Source organism: Mastomys coucha, unplaced genomic scaffold (assembly GCF_008632895.1).
Source record: "Mastomys coucha isolate ucsf_1 unplaced genomic scaffold, UCSF_Mcou_1 pScaffold12, whole genome shotgun sequence".
NCBI classification, from domain to species: domain Eukaryota; kingdom Metazoa; phylum Chordata; class Mammalia; order Rodentia; family Muridae; genus Mastomys; species Mastomys coucha.
In genome coordinates this window covers 8,416,278-8,439,284 of record NW_022196894.1, presented here as the reverse complement: position 1 = coordinate 8,439,284, position 23,007 = coordinate 8,416,278, and the positions used below count along the sequence as shown (strand labels likewise).

The 23,007-nt window shown below is 45.9% G+C and overlaps 1 protein-coding gene across 1 annotated transcript in view; it reads left to right on the top strand.

The window, feature by feature from the left end:
* Positions 1-23,007, top strand: part of Cpped1 (calcineurin like phosphoesterase domain containing 1) — a 115,225-nt gene that overhangs the window by 83,993 nt on the left and 8,225 nt on the right. Inside the window, exon 3 of the mRNA XM_031362916.1 lies at positions 3,608-4,030. Coding sequence (XP_031218776.1) covers positions 3,608-4,030 — 423 coding nt within the window. The remainder of the gene's footprint in view (positions 1-3,607; positions 4,031-23,007) is intronic.

Here is a 23,007-nt window from a genome sequence, read left to right as displayed (position 1 = left end):
CACTCTCTTCTATACCTATTATCCTTAGGTTTGGTCTTCTCATTGCATCCTGGATTTCCTGGATTTTTCTATGGTATCATCTGCACCTGAGATTCTCTCTTCCATCTCTTGTATTCTGTTGGTGATACTTGCAGGTATGACTCCTGATCTCTTTCCTAAGTTTTCTATCTCTAGAGTTGTTTCCCTTTGTGATTTCTTTATGGTTTCTACTTCCATTTTTAGATCCTGGATGGTTTTGTTCAATTCCTTCACATGTTTGTTTGTGTTTTCCTGTAGTCCATTAAGGGATTTTTATGTTTCCTTTTCTACCTGTTTACCCGTGTTCTCCTGTATTTCTTCAAGGGAGTTATTTATGTCCTTCTTAAAGTCCACTATCATCATCATGAGATGTGATTTTAAATCAGAGCCTTGCTTTTCTGTTGTGTTGCTGTATCCAGGACTTGCTATGGTGGGAGAACTAGGTTTTGATGATGCCAGTTAGCCTTGGTTTCTATTGGTAAGGTTCTTGTGCTTGCCTTTTGACATCTGGTTATCTCTGGTGTTAGTTGGTCTTGCTGTCTCTGGCTGTAGCTTGTCCCTCCTGTGGGCCTGTAAGTCTGTGTCAGCATTCCTGGGAGACCAGCTCTCTTCTGGCAGGACTTGTGTACAGAGGGCTGTCGAACAGCCCAGGCTCCATGTGCAGATGGATACTGGAAGGATCCTGTCCCAGGTGTTCCTCTGTTCTTGTACCCTGTGCACTCCTGGCAGGTCCCACTTTTTGAACAGTTATTGGAGAGAAAATGGAGATATCACCTCTGAGCACTCCTGGAAGACCAGATTTCTCCTGGCTTGTACAGAGGGCTGTGGAACAGCCTTAGCTCCTGGGTGCACAAGCCATACCCAGTCTCAGTCTCAGTCTCAGTCTCAGTCTCAGTCTCTCTCCCTCTCCCTCTCCCTCTCCCCTCCCCTCTCTGCCTGCTGCCTGCAAATCTAGATGTAGAATTCTCCACCACTCTCCATGTGTGTCTGCTTACCACTATGCTGCCTGCCATGGTAATAATAAAGTGAATGTCTGAAACTGTAAGCCAACACCAATTAAATGTGTCGCTTTTATAAGCGTTGCTGTGTTCGTGATGCCTCTTCACAGCAATTGAAACTGACTAAGACAGCATCTTCTCAGGAGAGTTTAATTTCTTTCTTTTATGTATTTCATTAGGGTCACACATGAAGAAAGCGTTTCAGTGACACACTGAGATTCTGACCTTACACAGCAGCAATGCAGCTAACAGTGAATATTATGAAAACAGACAGACAGATATACCATCACTGTGGCCCCTTAAGTGAGCCCCTCAGATCTGGTAAACATCAGCAGGCCAGGAGAAAAGTGTAGCCCCTTGTGCTATGAACCACAGCGCCAAGAATGAGGAGGTCATCTGGGAGGAGGGAAGCCCCTTCAAACAAGTAATCTCTGTGCAGCTGGCATTTCTGCAGCTCTGTGTTTCCTGATTTCTGTCCTGGGTTCCCCTGGTTCCCACATTGCCACAGGCCAGCCAGTCTGGGCCTCCCTCAACCTGCAGGAGAAACAGGGTCCTAGTCAGGTCGACAAGGCTTAGGCAAAGAAATGATGGCAGACACGACACATGGAAGTGCAGGATCTGAGTGTATTTCTTAAAAATGACATCAGACTTTTACAGTCATTGCAAATGAGGAATGAAAAATCTGGCAGCTCAGTAGTTGAGGTACATCTGAGGCCACCTGAAACACACTGGGTCTAAAACAGCAGCCATCTCCTCTGGACTGGTGCAGCACCCCCTGGGCTCTGAGCATGCTCTGGCTGGAGTCCCAGGCGCGGGGAGTGGGGGTTGGGGGTGGGTGGGAGGGCTGCTGATGTGCCAGCCAGGAGGGTAGAGGCTCAAATCTTAAATCTAGAATCTCCAGTCTTCAATCTCGAATGCTGACTGCTGCAAACTGTCTCACATACACACTCGGCTCAAGGTCCCGCCCATCCTTAGAAAAACGCCCACTATGTTAATCTTCTGGGCTAGTAGAGACTCCTGTCTCTTTCTTGCTAACTCCTAGGAGTGGCTCTGCTGCCTACCTGACTGAGAATGAGGATTCTACTTGACCTTGCCCTAGGATAAGTCTCTCATTCTGTAAGCTTCAATGCTGAAGGCAATTAGTCTGGATGGGTAACCTTCTTTATGAAATTCCATGCCAGGGTTTGGCTAAGATGTTGGAACATTGGTAAAGGTCAGAGAGCAATGTCCAATTTTGTCTAGCTATTAATAAATCATATCTTGGTGGGCACCTAGCACGTGAGTTCACAAGGACATATCTGGGCTACCTCTGAGTTTGGGGATGCCACAACTGACTGAATACCCAGGAGGCACAAACTCCCTTTGAAGTCATAATGCCTCTTGTCTGCGATCAGGCTTTTACCCCTGATATTGCAGACATAATTGGAATAGACATGTGGGCGTGGCACCACAACATGGTGCTTTGCATCTGAATTCCTTTGTCTCTGCATCTCTTCCTTTCTTAGCTCAGTTTCTTCATGAGGATTTTTCTTGGCATTCTCTATGGTTTATTTCTAATTGACATCTAAGTGTGCAGTTTTGGTGACATGCAAATATTTTGATTCATGTATAACCCCACCTCATGTTATGAGCACAGCAGTATCACCTCATGGTTACCCATCATTTGTCAGGGATACTCAGACCTGCCCCTCCAGCTATGTGAAGTGTCAGCTTTAATCCCTTTGCTGTGGGTTCCATCATGTCTATCCAGGGCAGTAGACTGCTCCTTTCCACCATCCTTGTGCCACCTCTGGCACTGGAGCTGAAGCTTCATCCTGCTTTCTTTTCCTCAGTAGCTCCTCATGGCATCGAAGGCAGGTGGGGTGCATGTTGGTAATTTACCTAATACATGATCCAACTCCCAAGTTTAGAGGAAGGGATTTATGCTTATTTCTGTCACTAAATTGATGCTTCACACATAGTCGATGCTCAATAAATATTTGTTGAATAAATTTGCACAGAAAGGCTGTGAGGAACAGATGTGGAATTGAATTGGTCATTTCAAAATCCACTTATTAAAGCTTTAATACATTATTACAGGAAGTGCAGAAGCCAGCAATCTGATAAAAGAGGAGGGTGCTAGTTGCCCACACATTTTTTTCCAACTCTCTATCCAAATAATCATTTCCATTCTGAGTCCTGTATGCCAGAGTGGGAGAGGGATGTGCTGAGCACTAAGATGCTGAGCCTGTGTGTGCCTCGTTGAACTGCTGAAGAGATACAGACCACCTCTTCCTGTGCTGGTCACTGGCACATTGATCACTAGATTCAGGGTTTTCTCCTCCAAAGGTACTGATAGACTCTGTTAGGCCAGATAGATACCTGTGCGCAGCCCTTCTTCAAAACCAGGTCCACACAGACGTAGCACAGGGATGGCCAGGTGCACCCTGAGGTGGCAGCAAACTTATCAGGTTGCAGGACTGAGCAGGAAATGTACATGTGCCATCCGTTTCGCATTTCTGTGACAGTATTCTCAATTGTTCTGTCTTAGTTTCTTGCAAGTAAAGAGGTAAATGGCCTGCAGTCCTCTCACATCACCCTTCACTTTGTAGGAACTCCATGGCGGAAGGAACAGACCAGGGACCTGCAGCGAGTCCTGAAGGCCATCGACCAGGACATCCCACTGGTGCTAGTCAGTGGCAACCATGACTTGGGCAATGTCCCCACAGCCGAGACTGTGGAAGAGTTCTGCCAGACATGGGGAGATGACTACTTTAGCTTCTGGGTTGGGGGCGTCCTGTTCCTGGTGCTCAACTCCCAGTTCTTATACGATGCCTCCAGGTGCCCCGCACTGAAGCAGGCCCAGGACCGCTGGCTGGACCAACAGCTGAGCATTGCAGAGCAGAAGCAGTGCCAGCATGCCATTGTCTTCCAGCATATCCCACTGTTCCTGCAGAGTATTGATGAAGATGACGACTACTTCAACCTCACCAAGACCGTGCGTAAGGAACTGGCCGACAAGCTCACCAGAGCAGGTAATAACCTGGTGTATGTGTGTATCAGCTTCCTTCTGCCACCTGGTGAAGTGAAGAGGGGAGGGGACAGGCTTGGATGGGACTGGTTCTGATCTCACTCACTAGTACTATAGCTGTGGACAAGCTGCCAATTCCTTCCTGCCTCAGTGTCTACAGATACCATAGGATGGTTAAGAGTGGTGATCCTAGGAAGCATTTAGGATGGCCCTGACCTGCCTAGCCCCTGAAGTAGATGCCCACAGCTGAGGATGGGAGTCTCGGAGGTCAGGGGTCCTAGCAGAAGGGCCCAGAATGTGATTACATGTACCCTGGCAGATGAAAAGAGCTAATGACAGCCTCCTTCCTTTCTGTGGCAAGATGAACTGGCTCAAGGGCAGAGAAGCCTTAAGACCCAAGCACCCTACCATAGTCCTCATGTGTCATACAGGAAGCCTTGGGGTGAGACCTTAGTAGATTGATCCTCAAACCTTCATGTGCTCACCTGTTCAGGGGTACATTATGCTTCCTTCCTTCCTGAATTAGGACGGGGAGGTGCGTGCATAGGATCTCTGTCATGTAGACTTGCAACTGAACTGATCATTCATGTGGTCACAAGCATACAGTCGCAAAATGAAGATGCCCTGTTTTAAAGGTCAACCTTAGCTTATGATGGCCACTCCCTGGTACTTGCCCATGCCCCTTCTCTCCTCCTTACTTCCCCTTCTGGGGCCCTCTCTCGAGAAATGGAGTGTTCTAGGTGGCTCACCTCAGTGGTTGGTGGTCTCCAGCAATGACAGCGGCTATGTGTCCTGTCCCTCCCTGATTGCCCCTCTTACACTGTCCCATGGCTGATTTGAATCACATCCTTTGTAAGAAACGAATCACTTCATTTACTTGCTGCAGGAAGGAAGGAGCAAGGGTTGAAGTTGGAAGTGGTCTCACTCAAGAGCCAAAATTTGTTAAATAAAAACAACAACAATAACAACAACAAAAAAAAACAACCTTCAGTCTTCTCTTACTCATGGTCCAGTGTGAAACCCAATAGGCCCTTCTGTACTTTGTGTCGTCAGGGACATTCTCCAACTGTTCTGTGGAGATGAGATTGGGAAACTCTTATTGAAGGCCTTTGATATCTCAGGCCATGCTTGAGTTAGTGTGAAAAGCATTTCTGAGGCCAAGGAAGCAGAGTTAATGTCAGGATGGCATCTGCTCCACCATGGAGACTGTTTTACATAAGAGAACATTCAGTTCTTTCACCACAAATGGATGTATATAAGTGATGCAAACTCAGTCCCCAACTGCTGGTTGTTCTTCATTCTGTCAGCATTCTCAAGTGGCACGAGGGTCTGGGCTGCCCATCCCAGGACAGAGCACATGCCATCTATGAGAATGTCCAGGTGCTGAGAGGACCCACAGTGTTAAGGGGGGCCTGTGGAGGAAGTGTGGTAAACCTACCCAGAGCCTGCAGGACACAACAGCTGTAGCAGGTTCTGGAACGGGATTTCTTGTCAGCACATCCACCGAGGACTGTGTATGCTTTTGAAGTGAATCCCATGGCCCCATCCTGTGAAGGTTGATATCTAAAGCTGGTTGGTGCCTTTGAGTAGGACAAACCCTGTCCCTGCAGCCCCTGCCCCTAGGCAGAACTAGATGGAAAGCCAAATTACAATCCAAAAGTTGGCTTGTAGGCGTAAAGCAAAACAGGACCTCACCTTGGTGGTGTTTCCGTTCTTGATAGTATTAGACCCGGGCATCCTGTGGGCTGTGGGTCCAGTGGGGCTCCTTGCCTGGCAGGACTGTGTTCATTTGGGGCCTTTTTCTGCTTCCTTTACTGAATCAGCTCCAGCGCGGACCTCCATACACTCTCCTTCCCCAGCCCAAAGTCCAGCCCTTCAGCTTGCTCTTCCAGAAGTCCTTTCCTTTTGCTCTGGCCGCGAGACCAACTCAGGTTTTACCTTTTTGGTATAAAACTCTTTTCCCCTCCTGTTCCTGGCCAGCATTGTCTTGATCCAGCACTTGTCAGTTGGATTTGCAAGTGCTGACATGCTGAGTCGCTCACTAGACTGTCAGCTCCATGAAGCTGCCCTGCCTTTAGGTCTGACTCAGGGCTCAGCTCCCAGGAAGGCCTCCATGATGGAGTGCATGCAGGAAGGAAAGTCTTTAACTTAGATCCAGCCTTCAATGGCCAGCTCACAAAGCTCAGTGGTGTCCAGGACACACTCTGGGACAAGCACATACCGAGAAGAGTACAACTCGTATTGTCTGTTCTGTGCCCTGTACATCTAGGGTGTGGCCTTTGTCTCTCCTGCCTGCCTGTCATCTAGGTCACTCAGCGATCTGTTTCTCCCCCAGCCCTTCTTTGCCCCTGGCCTGAGGATCCTCACCTAAATCTACTTCATCAAGGAAAACTAGGAAGATCGAAGCCCCTTCTACTGTGGGTCTCTATGGCATGCTAAGCTTGGCCATCAGACACAAACGGGCAACATATGAAGTTGCAGTCTAGGTGTGGACAGAACTGCTATGGCTGCCAGGTTGGGAGGCTTGGGTGGCCTGTATGTGTGTCTGTCACGGGCAGGGCAGGGGCTGCCACTGACCACACGGAATGTGGATGAAGCCACAGCCAGAGAACTTGAACCCATTTTGGAAAGCCAGTCAATGATATTTTGTAAAATGTATAACTTAAAGACATTGATAAAGCTGGGGTGATGGTGGCAGGTGATATTTAATGTTGCCTCTAGCTTTTGTCCCCACAGCAATAGTATTTCCTAATATTATTCCAGTCTCAGTTTTCTCCTTGTGCTAAAATGCCAGTGCTCAAAAATATGTCAAAAGCTCATCAGATGATCAGGGTAGCTTTTAATTATGATAATTGTGTTGTTATAAAATATCCTTTTAAAGAATACATCCTTCCCCAAGCCACTGTGGAGATAAAACCCTGCTTCCTCCCAGTGAGTTTAATGAATAATTCTGAATCATTGTGTGGGATGAATAAATGATTTAATAATGAGCATCAACAATCATCTCCCATTGTTGCATTAATTTTTGTAAATGGGATGAGGTAAATGAGGAGGAAGGACTGTCACCATACAATAGACCGCCATTTGTATAGGAATGCGCTCTGTGATCCAGAAACTGAAGAGCTTCCAACCTCAGGTTTCCTTAGAAACGGATGCTTCCTGTTTCTGCTTTTGAAGTCAATGGCGGGGGTGGGGAGCTTCTTTGTAGGAACAAAAACATTGTCGGTAACTGGTAGAAATAAACAGATATCAGGGCAGGACAGGCGCACAAATGTGAAGCGGCGCTGCTTATTCCGTCTTCCTTTGCTCTGCCTGGGGATAATCAGTTTCATCACATCCAAGGGATGTAGAAATTGGTTTTCCCCCTAATTCACCTGATACCTAGTTGGAGTTGCAAAGACAGATCGTAGATAATGAAACCTGGGTGGAAGCTGGAGGTCGGCTCGTCCCTCAGGCTGCTCTCAGCAGAAGGTTAATATGTGACCCAGTTAATGCAGATTGCAGTTCAAATTTTCAGTCTTAAAAAAAAAGAAAACAGGAAAGTATGTGACTGCCCATGTTTCCCCTTGATGCTCGATACCTTTTCTTTCCTCTCATTCTCCACACAGAGCTTAAGGATGGTGTATTAAAGAGCCCAGGGCACATTTGGCAATTATAAAAAAAATTCCAGCAAGTTGCTCTTTCTTGCAAAAGTTAATGAGTAATTTCACAGAATTAGTTTCATCTCTAGTATTTGTGTGCTTTTTAACAGAGAAACAGAAAAAAAGGGTGAGCTCTCAGACTTTGGTTGTGGCCTTAGGATTTCAAGTTTTTAAAGAAGGTAGAAGTCAAGCGTCCAGGGCTACATTACAGTCAGAAGAGACCTTTAGGCCTTCTGTCTCACCACTCCTAAAGCTGTCTATATCCTGATGCTACCAGGAAGTGGGTTCTGGTTGTATTCATTAATGGAAGTCCAATCCTGAACCTGTCACACAGTAGTGACCCCTTGATAAAAGCTTACTGGTTAACAGGGACAGAGCCTGGTCTGAGTCACATCTCCCTAGCAGCAGCATTGCTGGGATGCCCACACTGCCTATAATAGTCAGCCAAGTTCAGGATGGAAGGCACACTTTCCTAAAGCGCTGCTTCTTAAACCAAGACGTGCCCATATATGGGGTCACACTATTGAACATGGGATAGGAGACAGGAAAACAAGACACACAGTGATCAAAAACTAATTCAGAATCAAGCCCATCACAACTCAAAGTGTGTCCAGCAGCATTGGCATTGTGTTTGCAGTGCATAGCATCCTTGCAGCCTTGGTCCTGAACACTCCGTGTATGCACTTATCATTGGGCACACCGACACGCCATGCAACACCTGCAGATGCTGCTGCCTGAAGTGTCTTTGCTCAAATTCGAGATTATTATATGTTATGAATTGCAGGGTGTTCTTAAATGTACATATAAAATGTTCTGCTCTTGTAGAAACGGAATAGCTTAATTGCAGAAAACAAAGATGATTGTTTCCAGCTCTCACTCCTTAGCATGTAAGAACCAAATTAGTGTGTCCCTGGGTGGGGTTATGTCAGGATGGGTTATTTTAAAAACTAGTGCTTGAGCTGCTGACTGAGTTTCCTTTAAAATATGTTAATGGGTTTGGTTGTGATTGGGACAGATATTGCAAGAGTTTCTGAAATGGTATACATGTGCTTCTGCTATCTCAGACTACTTATTTCTATAAGTTGACAGTCCTGGGATTGTAATTATAGTCAAAATGTCCACTCTGTAAAATGTCTTATATATTCAGCCAAGATTTAATTCTCTTTTTAAAATTTTACATATTTATTTTATGTGTGCAGGTGTCTTGCCTATGTCTGTGTCTGTATCATATATATATATATATATATATATATATATATATATATATATATATATATATATATATGTTTGGTGCCCACAGAGACCAGAAGGCTGTCAGATCCTTTGGTCCTGGAATTACAGGTGATTGCAAGCCATTATGTGGGTGCTAGAAACTAACCCCAGGTCCTCTGGAGAGAGCAGCCAGTGCTCTTAGCTGCCAAGCCATCTCCCCAGCTCTAAGATGTAATTCTTCCTGTAAAATAAGCAGGCCTATCTCCTTGGTGTACAGATTTGCTTTCATCTCTAATAAATGATAAAATTATACATATACAAAGAATTACAATGAAATAACTGATTTATTGTCAGCAATTTTTTATTTACGTACCTTTTTATATTTCAGGATTGTATAAAAATTTCTCAAGCAAAACAGTGTCATAAGTAGAAAAATTTAAAAGATACTAGTCTAGAGTAGATATTCATAAGACTTTTTCTTGAAAAACATTAGGCTGTAAATATTTGGGGCTTACCTGTCCTGAGGTCTCTGTAGAGCTATTTAGCAACATTTCTACCTCTAGAGGTGCTGGACATCACACCTGAGTGTCACAGGTGCTCCAGAAGGAGCTGTTCGCTGGGCTCTCAGCAGCCTTTAACCCAAGCACCTGGCTTCCTTCTTTTTCAGGTAGATGTGTTCTGAGGACTAGCCTGCAGTCTGCTAGGGATCATCAACCCTGAGCACCATGCAAAGGCTAGACCAAGCCTTTGGGCCCCTGGAGTGCATGGGAAACTAGACTACCTTGAGCCTGAGATTATTTAGAATAGATAAGGAATGCATGCTATTTCTAGTTTTCTGAAAAGGGACCACTAGTTTAGAAGAGGGGAGAGCCACAAAGCTAGATAACAAAATTTCTTTGGAATTTAACAAATAAATGCAACTATTTGTTGCATTTGGTGCACACACTGCACCACTATTCTAGCAAACAACTGTTGGGGGCATAATTCTATGGACAGAACTTCTAAATAAAGAAGTGTGCCTCCAGACAGTGGTAATCACCCTATAGTGCCCTCTGAAATACATTTTTAAGAAGCTTGTCTTGGTGGCTTTTCTTTTCGGCTGACTTTGTAAAAGAACATACAAGGGTCCCCTTTTACAGCACCCATAAAACCCTGTTCTTCTGGAGCCAGATTGATGAATTTCACACTCTTTAATTTGTCTTCTAGCATGTAGACATGTAGTTCATTTTTCCCGGACCTGGTCAGTTTTATGTTTTGATCCATTTACTGTAAAGCATTACATTTTCATCACTTGATGCTGGCATCTCCTTCTCCATAAAAGATAAAAGACCAACTGCTGACGCTACATCTGGTGTAAAGTGGTGGATTTCATTTCTCACTTTGGAGGTACCCTTAACAGTTGGGCTAATTAAAGTTAAAATCAAGTCCTGATGGTAAATATTTATAAATCAAGAATCTGGTGTGTGAATTGTGTTCTACTGATTGCAAAAGTTAAGCCAGCCTGTATTTGTTAGCATCCAGAACCTGCCTGTGGCAGATATGTGGGCGGGTCCACAGACCTGTCACCAGGTCAACGGCGACCATATTCCCAGAATCCATTGGGCTCAGCTCCCACCTTTACCTGGACTGCTACGTCACGGGACATATATATAATGGGTAGTTTCCTCCATCTTTCTCTCTCTCCCCTCTCTCCTCTCTCTCTCCCTTCACGCGCCGCGGTCCTCACTCTCCCCCCCCCTCCCCAATTAAACTTCCAAAAACACAGAGATGCTTGTATCTGGTGTCTGTGGACGCGCCACCGCTAGCCAAACTTATCAGTATTCATTCAGCAAACAGCACAGGCTCCTCGGTAGCACTCAGGCCAGAAGAATAAACCGAAAGGTAGCGGTTCCTTCTCCAGAGAACCAGATCAAACGTGTGTGCAGGCATGTGCGGAGAGTACAGCACGTGCATGTGGAGGCCAGATGTGAACACTTAGTATTGCTACTCACACACCATCTGCTTTATTTGACAGTCTGCCTTGTCCTGGATGCCCAGTGCTCAGGTTATGCTGGACAGCTAGTGAGCCCCAGCCATTGCCTGTCTCCACCTCCCAGTTCTGGGATTACAGAGGCATACAACCACATCTGATTTTTTTGTTTGTTTTAATGTAGGTTCAAGGTTTGATCTCGAGTTCTCATTCTACTGAAGCATCTTTCCAGCCTTCTGATCATTCTTAGAAAAAGTGTTACATTGTAGTATTTCAAAAAGGAACTTCTGAGCCAGGAGAGAAGCAGTCTGAGATTTATGAAGTAAGAGTATTCTGTCTGCTCTTTCAGGTCCTGCTTTTAAAATAACAGTTGCCACCCTTCTGAAATCTTCAGTGAGACACATTTGTGAAATCTTGATGCCCTAGTGAGTGTTAGTCCAGCTTCTGTTGCAGTAGCAGACACCACAAGCTATAATTTATAAGGAATAAAGGTGCATAGTTATGAGGTCTAGGAAGTTCAAGATCAGGAGACCATGTCAGCCAATGTGAGGATTTCCTGTAGTACTAAGGCAGTATGGGATGTCATGTGATGACACCGCATTCTGCCCCAGGCCTCTCTCAAAGCCACAAACCCATTGTTTCAGGCCCTTCCTTGTGTTCTCACTCTCTTGATACTTCACAATGAGGATGAAACAGTAGAGTGACTTCATTGTGAGGATATTGACTCACAGCCCCTGTTTGAGCAGAACACCCTAACTTCCTCTACAATTCAAATTCTCCTGTTTCCTGTAGTCATAGCAGCACAGCCTAGATCTGGGTGCTTGCTGTACACCATCAGCTGGGATGGCTTGAGTGTTGCTGCTTGCCTTCTGTTTTACCTAAGTGTTTGAGGGCCAAGGAGATCACTCAGGGTATTGGCTTGCATCACCAAGCCTGATGACGTTTCAACCCTTCCACATGATGGAAGAAGAGAATTCAATCCTCCAAGTTGTCCTCTGACCTCCATACATATACCATGGTGTCTGCTCACATGCTCATACACACACTAAATAAATAAATATATAAAAAAAAAAACTTAAATTGTTTGCATATCAGTGATGAAAGTAAGATAACAGCATAGTTGGTCAGACACAGTCATGGTCCTTGTGGTAGTTCAAATGAGAATGGCCTCCATAAGCAAATATGTTTGAAGGCTTGATCCCCACCTGGTGGGACTGTTTAGGAAGGATTAAGAGGTGTGTCCTTGTTAAAGGAGGTGTGTCACTAGGGTGGAGCTTTAAGGTTTCAAAAGCCCACATCTTTCCCAGTTAGCTCTCTCTCTCTGCTTCTCACTTGTGAATCAAGATGTACGCACTTAGCTAGTGCTTCTAGCAGGCACTTCTTGCCTGCCTGTTGCCATGTTCCCTGCCATGATGGTCAAAGATTCTAACCACCTAGAAACAGGAGCCCCAAGTTAAATACTTTCTTTTATAAGTTGCCTTGTTCATGGTGTCTTTCCACAGCAATTGCAAAGTAGCTAAGACTCCTCCATGCCTGTTCATCGCCACAGGTGCCACATTCATGTCCACAGTACAGGTGAGGGAGCCAACCAGAGCTCATCAGTTGTTAGGAAAGGAGCTGTCGAAGCCTTGTGTCCATTTATAATTCCATAGGCTCAGAAGAAGAAGGAAACCAGGGCATTCTGTGAAGAGTCCAAGTGAGGACCATCCTTGTAGCATTACAGGTAGAAAGAGTCGGGCCTGTCCTATTAGGATGAGGACTCAATCTGAGCTTCCATTTCCCTGAGAGACTTTCATTTCCAGCATCATGTTCTCAGTGCTAAGACCCCTAAACAAGGAACTTTTCTCCCCAAAAATACAGGAGGTGATCGGGTTTCTTAGGAGCCATGGCTAAGGATGCTGACACTGCTAGCAAATCCACACAAGCCACTCCTGAGGTCGATAGCATTCTTTCCATTGCACTGGCATGCAAACTCAGGTGCTGGAGGCTGAGTTCTCACTGGGGTTGCAGATCTGCGCAGCAAGGTGCTGGCCTCTTAAGGTTGGTGAGATGACCCAGTCTCTTGGCCCAGTGTCTTCTGGCTGGTGCTCATTAATGCGAATTATTAAACATAGTCCTCAGTTCAACAGTCTATTCTTCATTACTAGTGAGAAACAGCTGAGATGGCTTAACAGTAGGTAAACTGAGACTTAGAGAACACATTTTATTTCTGGCACCTTTAGCATACTGATACTAACATTAGTTGGAGCCTTGTCTTTCTGACAGTGTTGAGTCTGTTCTTCTCTGTTGCCTGTGCTGGGAGGAGGGGGTCCTCTGTCCCTGAAATGGCCTCATTGTATCTCCAATGGATAAATTCACAGGTTAGCCTGCCTCCTTGGGATCAGTTTTAATGTGTACATTTAAAACAGTGACTATAATATTACTAGTTACCATTTAATAAGTGCTACGTGACAAGTGTGTTAGAATTGCAGCTAGAGTCCAGACAGACCACACCAGGCCAATAGGGATCCACATGGGGTTTATTGTGGGGGAAGGTGCAAAGGTGGCATCGAAGACAAGGGGAAAAAGAGAGAGAGGTCAGAGGGGTCTGCCTTTTATTTGGATTATGACATAGCCACTGGCAGGTAAAGGTGAAAGGTGAGTCAAGTGAATTCTGGGAATGTATGGCAGTTGCCATGGCCACAGATATGTGGGTCCCTGTCGCCTAGTCATGATGTTACTGGGGCCCATCTGCCATGCTGGTTCCTGAAAACAACTGCAAGTGCCATTGTCACTAACTGTGTACATTCGAGGAAACCCTGAAGGGCAGGAGGTCAGGGGAGCTCTCCAGGGACACATAGCAATGCAAGTGCCATTGTCTCTAACTGTGCACATTCAAGGAAACCCTAAAGGGCAGGAGAGCTCTCCAGGGACATATGGTAAGGCTGGACTGGGATCTATAAGAATACCCAGAGGCATTAATGAGCATCCTTAGTGGCCCTGGCCATGGCCAGCATGGATAGGGAAGGAGGGACAGCTGTGTAGGGCAGCCCCAAATGCAATTCTGCCAGGGCCTCTGCAGGGGAGGAGCTGGCCCACTCAGCCAGGGAAGCTTAGCATGTGAATGTTCCAAGAACTCTTTGCTAAAGGAGACTCTAGGACATCACACAGGCTCTGACTTGTAACTCCCCTGTGGGCTCAGCAGCCAGCAGCTTTTTCACCCCTAGATTGAGCCTTTCTCTTTCTCCTGTCCCCTTGAGCAAAGCATGTGGTCTTTGTTGAAATGCTGGGAACCTGGATCCCAGCCCCCATAGACTCAGGCCAGCTCCTGGGGGTGGGGAGTGTGGGGTATAAATCCTGGTGTGCACATTAACTGAGGATTATGGACCACAGAAAATGTCACTTAAAATGGGAATTATGGCTCAAGAAAAATAGGAATAAAATAAAAAGAATTTAAAATGTGGGCTTAAGACATCTTGGGAGACAAGTGTGTGTGTCTTTATCTGCTATTTTTTATCTGTTGCTGTGATTAAAAAAAAAAAAAAAAACACTGGCAAGAGCAACTTAAGGGCTTATTCTGTCTCCTGGTTCAGGGGACAGTTCGCCATGGTGTGGGACTTAAGGCAGCTGGCCACACCCAGTCCACAGGCAGGAGCAGAATTTTGAGTGTTTGCTGCTTGGGGCCCTTTCTCCATATTCAGGCCAGCATCTTAGCAGGGAATAGTGCTGCCCTCAGTGAGCAGCTCCACCTCCTCATCTTAGCAGGGAATAGTGCTGCCCTCAGTGAGCAGCTCCACCTCCTCATCTTAGCAGGGAATAGTGCTGCCCTCAGTGAGCAGCTCTACCTCCTCAACTAAGGAGATAACTGAGTCAAGTGAATTTTGGGAATGTATGGCAGTTGCCATGGCCACAGATGTGAGTCTGCAGAGTCTGATTAATCCCCACAGAGTCTACAGGGGACATCTCCCAGATGATGTGGAGTGTCAGCAGAACGCTAACCATCATGTGGGTGAATTCCATGTTGGTACCATTTCTTGCCTCTTCTTCCTTTTCTCCCTTTCCACTCCCTAGTCCTCCTATTAAAGATCACACTCATACTTCATAGGAGCCTTAGGCTCATGGTTGTTTCTTCTGCGTTAGGACCTAAAGTCCAGTTCACATGTGTATCTGAAGGTAGTATGGCCTGTTTGAGTTCATGCGTCTGGTCTTGCCAAGAGAAGACTACGTTTGTGTGACAATTCCATTGGTGCAGAGAAGCCCTGGCTCTTCAGTTCGGTTATAGGATGGCCCACTGTTTCCTTCCTAAGAGTTCTTTCTCTGAATTTTTATTGGAAAGTTCTCTCTTTTTTATTTGTGTATATTAGCTGTGCAAAGAATTAGCTTCGTTGTGACCTTTCTATACACATAGTGCACTGTGACCATTTTTGTCCCCTTTGTCACCCCCCGTCTGTGCTTCAGGGTTCCTAATAGTCCCTGTTTGTTGCCTTTATCTCCTCCCCCGACTTTATGTATGAAAGAAAACATGATCTTTGTCTTTTTTGTGTCTAGTTTATTTTACTTAGCATGGGGATGTCTACTTCCATCCATTCCTTCCAAGGAGCATGGTTTGTTCTTTGAGGCCGGCTGGTGTGGGCCATACTTCCACTATCCAGTCATCCTTTTATGGACACGTGGGCATCACCACCTAGTCACTGTGAATAGTGATGAGATAACAGGTGCTCTGGTACCACTCTGTCCTGATCTGGATCCCTTCCTATGTGGCTGAGATCTGGTATAGCTAGATCATGTGCTACTCCTATGTGTAGTGTTTTTGGAGACCTCCACTCCAATTTCCATAGTGGCTAGACTGGTTTGTGTCCCCACAGGCAATTTAGACAGATTCCTTTCCCAGAAAATCTTTACCAGTCCTGGAGGTCCCTGACCACCTCCATCAGCCTTAGAAGTAAAACCAGGAACTTCAGGATAAAGGATATTTTGTTGTAAGTGTAATAGATCTCTTCCACAACAATGAAGGAGTTTGCAGCATGCTGTCTGTTACATGGGTGGCAGTGAGGGCTCACTGCATGCTGTCTGTGGGTGGCAGCTGTGTGATGTGTTACTTTAGGTTTTTACTCATCTCTATCTTTTATATTTAAAACAATGCTTTGCAGGAATCTATCTATCATGATAGATCTTATCTTTTGTCCTTCCTCCTAGAGTCCTGATTTTGTTCAGGAGGGGTTGGCAGACTGTCTGTAAAGAGGCAGACAGAGCAGGCTTGAAGCCATTGCATGGGTCCTCAGGAGCCACGGGTGATCAGGAAGAAACAGAAGCAGCATCCTTCACTTATGGGCCAGGAAAGCATTGGGGGGGAGTGGTAACAAGATGGCGTCTGATACTTTATCTGAGGGCACTACTTACCCAGTCGGCAGTTTTCTTTCAGAAATTCTACTATCACCTTACCCCACGCCTCAGTCCTCTAGACCTCCATTTAAACCAGAGAGCTTTGCTTCCTCAGGGGGTTTGATCGCTCACACTCAGCCTTCAGTGTGCATTGTCTGTTTCTCACTTCTAGATCACTTCTGTTGTGGTGAGTGTGGCTGGAGGTGACAGCCCCTGAGTCTGTGTCTTCTCTACTCCAGTTAGGAGCCATATTAGCACCAGGACTCAGCTGGACAATGGCTCCAGGGAAGGCAGTTCCAGTGACTTCACAGCCAGTGACCAAACCCTGAGTCATACAACCCCAGCCAGCCAGGAAACCTCTGGGACTCACAGACACCAGGCATTTACAAGAGCTTCTAAAGACAACCCTAAACAATGTTTAAAACTTGCTCACCCCAGAGTGAGAGTTGCTGTTCTAACACACAAAGGTTCCATTGGGTGCTATGAAACAGAAAACTCTACATTGCCCAGTCCAGAGAATAAGAAGGTTCATAGCCACATGCAGAGGCTGTCTGTGATTAGTGGTAACCAGGATCTAAGCAGACCTCCATCCTATCTTCCCAGCATAGCTTTTCTCCGACTCTGGACCTCCTGAGGATGCTGAGCTGTTGTGGATTTCCCAGGAAGACATCCCCCAGAGTTGGGAAAAGAACATTTTAAAAGAAATGAAAGTGTCCTAGAACACCAGCACTTCTCCCATGTCTCCTCTCTTCTGAGTTCCCAGCCCAGTGGAAGTGCTGGGGGAGGGTTGTCACTGCCATCACCACCACCGAGGTTCAGTTCAGCCATCCTGGACAGGACTTTCTGAGAACAAAAGCTGGGCGGGGGGTGGGCGGGAGGGGGCAAGGAAAGGCCATGGATCTGGAGGCAGCTAGTGGGTCTGCAGGACAGAGAAAGAAAACCTCTCAAGGAAGGAGAAGGCTCTTGGGGGTTCTTCACAGCTTCTGTCCTCCATGGCACTGGACACCCATGTGATCCACAGGAGTGCATGCAGACAGAATACCCATACACATAAAGATTTTAATTAAAAGTATTCTTTTGAAGTTTATCAAGCATTTGAAAAGGAAAAGAAGTGGTATTAGAGGCAGATCATAGGGCAGGCAGAGGCCAGAGCTGCAGAAGAACCCTACTGGATGAGAACACTAGAGGTACCCAGCCACTGCAGACCAAGAGACACTGGGTTTGATGTCACAGGACAGGAGCCATATGAGGATCCTAAAGTGAGGGTAACCTGGGTGCTTTCCTAGGATTGGTGATGTTCATCTGAGGCAGGTAGCCCTGGGCAGTTCCAGGGTACATTTTCTCTTGTACAAATCTATAGAACCCCATTTTATGCTTGGTGTGTTGAGTCAGGCTGAAATCCTCTCTTTGAACCTAAGTACGGCCTCAGGACCTTTCTGGAGTTTAGCAGGTGAGGCTTCCAGGAAGACCGTTACCCATTTCATCCCGATTAGAGCGTAGATGCTAGTTTATGTGGTTGAAGACAAAAGCTACAGTTCCTGGGAAACAAAACGGTAAGGTAAATGGAGTGAGGCCCTTCATGAGACATACCTTCAAGCCCGCCTAACGTAGGGGGCCCACCTGCCTTCCCTTCTTCTCTGGGATACACAGATCACAGCTAAACACAGACACAAACTTTGTTTTGGCTGAAAGACACTCTAGCCACTAAAAGCTAAAATATCCTAACACATCTAGAGTCAAAGAGAGCAGCTGACAGGAGTTCACAGGAGCAAGTACTCTGAGAATGAAGAGGAAGCTTGTGAGTAGGAGAATGGGCTGGAAGGGACATGAGGGCAACGGCTTCATCCCTGAGTCAAGCCACTATGTGATGGGCATTTCAGTGCATAGCGTGTTGATGTGTTCTTTAAGGAACCCCTGGTAGGACTTTGTCTTTCCCCAGGTTTTAAAACAGAAGTGGATTTAGCAAGGTACTCACTTTTGGTGGCTGCCCTCTTCCCCGGCTCTCACCAGAAGCACTTACTCCTGGCACACATACCTTACACATTCTGCAAGACTGTCCCCTTTCATGGCTCATAGCCACCTCCGTCTACCCCCTCTAGTAGTTTTGGATAGGTTTCCAATTTAATACATGAACATAGCGTTAGTCAAAACAATCCTTTTAATGAGTCTCTTGTCCTGACAGCTGTGCTTAAGACAGGGCATGGGAAGCTTAAGAAAAGTGGGGGAAATTGTCCATTCTGGATTGAAACTGTAATGCCTGCCCTACACTCAATCCCTTCCAAGCCTGCTGTCTTCTTTTAAAAATAAAGAGGGTATTATGAATAGCAAGAAAGATGTAATTTGTGCAAATGAAGAAAAAGATCTCCTGATCAGATAGATAGGAAGGATATGAAAAAGATAATTACCAAGCAAGTCTTAAATATGTGACAGACACGCAGCTTCCTGCCATGCAACACACCCCCTGACCTCCAGCCACATGCCATTCCGTTCCATTCTGTTCTCACTTCATTTCCTCGGTGACTCTGGGTGGTTTATGCTGAGCCTGCCTTCCAAACAAAGAAAGCAAGCCTGGTGATGTAGAAGCACATGCCTTGTCACTCAGCTTGGTACCACAGAGGTGAGCAGAGAGCCTGCCTTTCTGACACTGTTCCCTGGTGATCAAATACTAACGATATGCGTGAAGGAAAAAAAGAAGGAAAGAAAGAAGGAAGGAAGGAAGGAAGGAAGGAAGGAAGGAAGGAAGGAAGGAAGAAAGCCCTTGTCCATTCTCCATAAGATCTGAATGCTCAGCTCATCCAGGAGGTAAAGCATCGGCTGCTGTGGAGAGGACTTGAGGCAGCAGGACAGCAGGTTGCAGGACTATAACCACAAAGTCCAGACTAGGGAGTGGTGCTGGGTGCCAGCCACACTTTGTGGGCAGCAGACTCATGGCAGCTGCCAAGCACCCCTGGGCTTTGGAGAGTAATTATTTCCCAGTACCACTCTTTACCCTGGAGCTGACAGCTCGCAGGCTGCAGAGGGTAGAGAAGACTGTTCTGCATCATAAAGTATGTGTGTGTGCCCTAGCATGGGAAATACCATGCTACAAACAGAAACATTGACTCCTCAAACCCACTCCAGGGGTCACTGTGATTCACTAACCTAAACATCTTTGTCCAGTCTTTGCTAGAAACTTCTACAGAAGGACCTACTATGTCCTAGGCAGGCTGTGCATACACTGTTCTACTTTCCTCTTCACTGCCTCTCTGTCACCAAGAAGCATGAACTTTGACTAGTTACCATTAAAATGTAACTTCATTAATACTTAGATGAGGCAAGATAAGTATAATTTTCATAGCTAATTCTTAGGTGAAAAAATGATGGGAAATCCTTGGAAGAAAGAGAAGGTTATACAGGATGAGTGGCCTTGGGTGAAGGTCACTGGAACAACTGAGTTATTTCTTCCTACCTAGAGGAGAGCCAGCAAGTGAAGAGAGAAGGGTGAAGGAGTCGGGGAGGGGAAGCCACCAAGAGGAGGCTGTGGGTTGCCAGTTAGTCACAAGGCCAGCACCTAAGCAGTCACCTGCTGGGACAATGTAAGCATTTGGGTACACAGGGCACCCACCATAGAGTCAGGCTTCCACTCTCTGAAGGACACCCTGCTCTCACCCCTCTGCTGTGCCCTCAGCCATGCAGAAGTGGGGCAGATGGGTGGTGTGCACCTCCAGAAACCAAGAGAATCTCATGCTAATGATGACCAGTGAGTTGAAGCAAGAAGCCCCTCCCCCGTCAGCCCCTCACCCCAACACCTGAGGAACCCGGGATCCCTGAGAGTTGGCACAACTGCCTAGGTCTGAGCAGCCCCAGGGAGTGTGAAAACCTCTTGAGCCTTCACAATGACAGTGCTGATTAAAACACCAAAGATAACCTCAGCTCCCTAATGTTTATATACCAAAAATACAGTGTCCGGTACTTTAGAGAGTAGCTCTGACATACAGCCGTGTGTTTCTGCATAGAGCACCTGGAAAATGCATTGTGGAATGTAATATACCCATCACACATGCTGACATAGCATGTCCTACTTTGTGAAATCTGTGTGCATTTGGATGTAGTCCTGTCATCTCTGACATGTGCCAATAGTCTGCAAAGAACTCCTAAGGTGGAAGGAAAGGAAGGAGGATGGAGGCAGACTTGGACCAGCCACAGTCATGATATCAAAAGGTTACAATAATTGGGATAAGGCTTTTATCATTATCAATTGGCTCTGAAATTATTGTGTTGGCATCTTATAAATTATGATTTTATTGATACATAAATCTGATTTGCTAACTATAAGCTTTAAGAGTTCTAATTCTACTGGGTAATTGGATGTTGTGATGGCTGACCGCATGGTAGCAAGAGGAACCTGGGGGGGTGGGGAGGGGTGGGCACCAGAGAGTTGGCGGGCTGAGAGAAGCAGGAGCACGGAGAGTTGGCGGGTTCATTTTTTAATATTTTCCACAACAGGGCTTAAGAACTAGCTCCCTGCCTCCTCCTTGTTTTGTTGTTGATGTCTGTTTTGCTTTGACAGTCTATATTTTTCCAATATTTGCTTTTGTTTGTAATGGCCTGTCGTGGATACAGAAACACTCTTAGGCTTACATTCATGTTGTTAGAATGTGGCAGTGAAAGGAACGCCTTTCTTTTTTCTTGCTTCCCCTCTAACCCTCTTGCTCTTACTCTCACTTCTTGCCCTCCTTCTCCCTCTCCCTTCCTCCCCCTCTCCACGTAGCCATGGCCAGTCTTTACTCGTATCCCTCTCTCTATCTTTCTACAATAAATGCCTTAAAACAAACAAACAAACAAAAGGAACGCCTTTACCCTTTACCAGGGATTGACCTGAATACCCTGTACCCCATTGCTTTACTATTGTGATTGCATATATGTATGATACTTACATATATGCTACAGATCTATTTGAAGGAAAGTGGCATGAATCACACATATGAACTCTACTTGTTAACCACTTCTTAGCAGTCACTCCATTATCAGCTCATGGAGATTTGTGTGCAAGTGCTTGTGTGCACATGTGTGTGCGTACATGCAAGTGTGCTCACATGTGCACACAGGCCACACTTTACTCCTCTGTCTTGAGGCATGATTTGCTTTTGCAGGCAGTAAAAACAGTAGAGAGCAAGCTGAAGTGAGAACAGGTTTTGATGTATTTAACTTGGGCAGAGCTGGCGAGAAGCCAGGTGACCATGGAGCCTTCAGGCTCGTCACTTCCCCGTGTGTGTTGTCTATGTGTCCCACAGTCACAGCAATGTGATCACATGAGGTCTAGCCAGTGATTGTGTTAGGTGTGGACCCTAGCAGGGAACTGTGTGACAAGGATGAGACAGATGGCTCGTGCAAACAGTGAAGCCTGGAACTACAGCAAAGACAAGAAAGGTAAGGTCTCCAGGACCTGCCCCAGCTGGGTCCTTATGAGGCAGGGCAGACGCCCAACCTGTGTGCAATAGTACATTTTAAGACTATTAGCAGAAAAAAACAAAAAAAGAATGTTAAGGAGTTTTAAATAACATGTCCTAAAGCTTTTTCACAGTTCCTGGGCCAAAGTAGGTCTCCAATTACTATTATTGATTGCCTTTTTCTGAGATATTCGCTTACTGTTATGCAACTGAGCATATGCAAAGTGTATGCACACCACAGTCTGCTTGGTACTCTTTTCCCAGTACAGCAACCTTGAAACCTTCTGGCAGTTACCCCTGCTGTTCTTCCCCAGCTCTGGGAGTCTCAGCAGGGGATCTGTCTGCTCTGAGCAGTTCACTTAGCTGCTTGAACGCCTGTAAGCGGCTCTGTGTTCTGTGCAGCCCTGCAGAGCCTGGGCATCAGCCTGTCTGAGGGCTACTGGATAGCGTGGTCCTCCTAGTGAATGGTGGGGCTCTGGCACAAGTCAGACATTGGCTGTCAGCATGATGATTGACGACAGTAGGGCAGCAGCACCTAGATGTCTGGGTAATAGGAACCTACTGTGTGTTGTCCTTCACATCCCTTCCTTGTGAGATTGCCACTGGACAAATAAATCTCTGTTACCAAATTCACAGCCTTGGTTGGAAGTTTCATTGTTTTTTTCTGAAGAATGATTTGAATCTTTGAATTGTGTCAAGTCTGAAAAAAAAAATAGCAATAAAAACACTAAATGCCCATCAAAGCAGGATGCTTTCAGTTCTTAAGCACATGCCTCTTTAAAGGTTATTGGACACCTTCACCCTTGTAAAGGGTGAGAAGAGGGAAAGGCTTAGAGAGCAGAATGAAGGCAGTGCCTGCTGGCAGGCCGCTATGGTTATAATTTGGCAAATCCCAGAAATCTACAAAACAGTTACTAGTAAGATTTTTAGTAAGGTCCCAAGATTGTAAGGATAATAATAGGCAAAAATCAATTGTGTTCTTACATACTCTTAGCAAACAATTGTTAAGTAAAACTGTGAGGACAACTTAATCTCCAGTAGCATGAAGAGGCCAGCGAGTACCCTAATGTCCAAGACCTGCCTGAGAGCCGTAGCGAAAGCAAGGACTTGTAGGAACTGAAGGCACCACTCTGCCATGCCCGTGGCCCTGCCAACAAGCAACATCAATACACAGATTCAGTCAAGATTCTAGCAATTGTTTCTAAGACAGGGTCTCACTGTGTAGCCCTAGCTGGCCTGGAACTTGTCATATTGACCAGACTAGCCTCAAACTCACAGAGATCTGTTTGCTGGGATTAGAGGCATACACACCAAGTCCAGCCAGTTTTGTTTTGTTAAAATTTTGAGGCTGATTCTGTGTACATTTCTT